Source organism: Dendroctonus ponderosae, unplaced genomic scaffold, assembly GCF_020466585.1.
Source record: "Dendroctonus ponderosae isolate FM_Combo_2020 unplaced genomic scaffold, Dpon_F_20191213v2 Dpon_F_20191213_1, whole genome shotgun sequence".
Taxonomy (NCBI): domain Eukaryota; kingdom Metazoa; phylum Arthropoda; class Insecta; order Coleoptera; family Curculionidae; genus Dendroctonus; species Dendroctonus ponderosae.
Genome location: NW_026017110.1, coordinates 634,575 through 638,551, shown reverse-complemented (window position 1 = coordinate 638,551; position 3,977 = coordinate 634,575). Strand labels below are relative to the sequence as shown.

The following is a 3,977-nucleotide window of genomic DNA, read 5'->3' as shown; positions in this document are numbered from 1 at the left end:
CTTCAGCTTATAGTTGCAAAATATGTAAAACGAATTTATTAGGGCTTATTTTCAATTCTCTATATTATTTCTATGATTAATTGTGTTTACCACGCTTCAAAATTGACTTTTTCCCCTCATATACCCTTTGATTCCTCTATGATTAAATCTACTCAATTTAGTTGAATGTATTTTAGACTTGGATTAGTTCAGTTAGATTTTTTTTTGAACATACGCGCGATTGCTTACATTATGTATACATATAGTGTGTCAAGTGTATCCTGTCTCTATAGCTCTTCCTCGTTTTACCGTCTATTTTAAACCGATAGAACGTCTTCCAAATCACCAAAATTAATGGATTTTTTAGTCCTATTCAGATAGAAGTTGTAGCAGACGTTCATGAACAACATACACAAGAGCAGTCAAAAAAACATGCTACAATGCGAAAAGTATTAAGTAATGCTGAACGCCAAAAACGCTTTCGTGCTAAAAAAGGAGCATTAAATAGTAGATCAACTCAAAGTAGCTATCATCAACCACGAACTAGTTAGTGCTGAACGTCAAAGACTATACAAAGCAAATAAAAAATTACGACTAAAAAATACATAAACTCAAGAAGAAGAGTTTACACAAACCCAAGAAGAGCAATACCTATGTACAACATCTCGTTAAAGAATGTTAAATGTTGCAAATAAAAGATATTTTACATTCAAAAGGAAATTAAATTAAATTGTACCTATTCCTGATCGATTTATAAATTATTAGACTAACACGAATATTAAAATTATAAAATAAAATAATTATTGCCATCACGCGTTAAACAAGTTCAATATTTTATGGTTTCTATTAATTTTCGAAGTTATCACTTCTGTCGAGCGTCCCGTGACGCAATCCCATTTTTTTTTAATTTTGAATCACACGTGATATTTAAGTCGTTGACTAGAAATATCAAATTGAAATTTGCCTGTTGGTTGACAAATTCCATTTCAAAACCGCAGCATTATTTTGGTGCAAATAGGCCAGTCCCCATTGTTGCGATTCCAGCGTTCCCATGCCAACCACTGTATTGTAGCATCGATGAGCATCGGCATAGGTGGGAAAAACTTGCCCGCACCATAATCAAACAAACTTGGGCGTTAGCATTTCGTCATTTCATCTGTGAAAGTCACTTTTCGCTGATTTTGTYGAAGAAAAATTWAATAAATGTRCGACTTGSTAACAGGTAAGGTAAAACCCACGGTCCAAAGTTTTCTGCCAGCCAAGACAAAGATAGTCCCAACATCTGCCAAACGGTATTTCCATAATGTTTAGCTGTCGATTTSCCGATATTCCCTTCGGTTCGCTTTAAGGAAAATAACACCAGACAAGACCCAGGCAAAAGCAGCGAAAGCGGAATATTTTAATATTTCAACAGATTTGCATCGTCAAGGCAAAATTGACGTTTAGTGCGACGTGACGCTTTCCGGAGATTAGAATTCGCTTTATTTTTCTACGGGCGGTGATATAAACTTTGCAACTTTCATTTTATGGCATAGCAGCTGTCGCTGTTTTCTCCTTCTAGTCGCATTTCGCATGTTTACATGTCATCAGTTCACTGCGRAATGACACCGAGCTCTATAAGCAAACGCTCCCTAGTTGGTTTGTTGAGGGATATTTGCCAAGCGGTTCGGGCCAGSACGAAAATTACTAGTCTCACCTTGCAGTATCTGACAAGATARTATTCGATCGGTTCCCCATTATCTGCCGGCACGTTCCATCGTAGCTCGAAATGATTCGAATAAGGTCCAGCCAGTTCCTGCTTGTAGGTCAAGTTRACGGGCAATAAAACAGTTGGTTCTGCCGGAACTGAGCGGCGGGGCATTGTGGTTGAGGGCGCATTCGACCAGGGCCCCAAACCCACGTCGTTTCGGGCAGCGAACCGGAAATGATACGTCACCTCCGGGAATAGGTTCTCCACTATGTAGGGAGCACCTGGAATAGAGCAGAGTGATTTTTTTCATTTTTTTTTGCTTCTTCAAGCTGCAGCAAGTGATTACGAGCTACTCTACTGACTACTCTAATCGAAACCAACTTTATGCTTCTACGATTTGACAGCTGTCAAGTGATATTTGGGGAAAACTTATTTATGGCAAATTCTTCAATTACTCCTAGTTTCGTTTATACGAATTTGTCAGGAAAACATTAAATAGCAAACTTGTAGGAAACTGAATTTCAAACCAAATGGCATAAGACATTTTTATTCCAAAATAACTGTGATCTTTGACATATGACACAAATTTGAGTTTTTTTTTAATGCCAACCGTACTTGATTATTGCCTTACCGAATAGAGCATTTTATTACGATTTCTGTGATATATCACATCGTTAGGTTTTTGTCGAAAATAAAGTGTCTGCGAACAATTTATACTTTTTCAATTTAGTTGATCGAAGTTGGCCATGGAAAACAGTGTGCCATACAGCATTGTTTCCATAGTAACAAATAATAACAACATCTTTCAAGTTTTGACATTGAAGTTTAAATTCAACTTCTAACTAATCTAAGTCAGTTTTATTGTAAAAATGAATTATTTCAATGAAGAAAACATTGACATCAATGAAACCTACATTTGATGTGTTAAAAATGTTGGACGAGCCCCTGATGACTGGATCTTGAGAGGTATTTGACCGTCGTCAACCGTCTTTGAAAAAAATGAAGTAAAAAATTTGAAGAAGAAGAAGAAGAAAATTTCAATAAAGTTTTTCCCAAATATCTCCTGACAGCTGCCAAATTTCGGAAAAAAAATGGTTTTGAGTAGAGCATTCAAAACTACAATTCTTTGTCCATTTAACCTTTTTCGTAACTGCTATAGTTTCAAAGATCCCTGTACTGGTCATCGAAAAAAATCTTCAATAGTTCAACAAGTTTTCAATTGTCTGACTGTCTAATTTTCAAATTTTTGCTTACTATACAGGGTGTCCCACCGGGGACCGCCGAGATTGATATCTGGCAAACTATAATTCTCAGAAATTTGGCAATTGGGCAGTGTGCCGAGGTCAGTGGGGGCACGCCCCCTAAAATATTTTCAAGATTTCCACATTTCCGGTTATACCGGAAGTGCGTATCAACTTGCTTATAAATATCCTATAATATCATATACCTAAGTCTAACCGTTTTTGAGATATTTGAAATTTTATGTAAAAAATGACAGTTGCAGCAACTCGAATAATTATTCATGTTTCCTATAAGGGAATTTGTCATACTTAATTTAAGTCGCTTTTATTGTTGAAAAGGACTTACTTTAATGGAATCTTGAAAACATTTTGAAAACTATTGATGCAAAGTGTTAAAAAAATAGGTTTCAAAACACAGTTGAAAAAACCGCCCAAAATCATTTTTTCCCAAGATAATTTTATCATATTCAGTATTAAAAATAAGGGTAAGTTTGTGAAACGATGTCTATTCCAAAAGTGTTTAGTTTTCGAAATATTGCCAATTTAATGTTTTCAAATGGCTATTTTGCAGCACCTTCCTTTAAATCCTGTCAGTCTTAGTTGCCATGACGAAAGAGGCCATTTTTATTCAATAAACTGCCAAAAAATGCCAAAGGACTGCTGACAGCTGTCAGTTACTTTTTGAAAATAATTAATTATTATGCCCGGGCGGTTAAATTATACAAACGAAGATTATTTAAACTTATTAGTTATATCAAGTTATATCAAGAACCGTTTATGTATCATTACTTATTATTATATCAATCACTGGTATTAAGACTTATTCAAAATTCTTGAAATTTTCTATAATTTCTTTAACAGCACAGCATGAAGGCTTCTGTTTTTGTGGATATCGAATGGCAAATGTGTCACATGCTCTTCATACATGTTTATCACATTCTCCATAAATAATAAATACGTTTACATAACCTCCGTTTGTATAATTCAAGTGCCCTGGCATGATTATTAATTGCATAAACTCTCCTGACTGTGTTTCAATTCCAAATCATATTTTAATTTTAATCGTA

At 35.1% G+C, this 3,977-nt stretch overlaps 1 protein-coding gene across 1 annotated transcript in view; it reads right to left on the bottom strand.

The window, feature by feature from the left end:
• LOC109543095 (fasciclin-2) overlaps positions 1 to 3,977 on the bottom strand; it is a gene marked incomplete in the record, with an annotated part of 136,621 nt that overhangs the window by 18,549 nt on the left and 114,095 nt on the right. Inside the window, 1 exon segment of the mRNA XM_048660578.1 lies at positions 1,676 to 1,950. Within this exon segment, the coding sequence (XP_048516535.1) occupies positions 1,676 to 1,950 (275 nt within the window).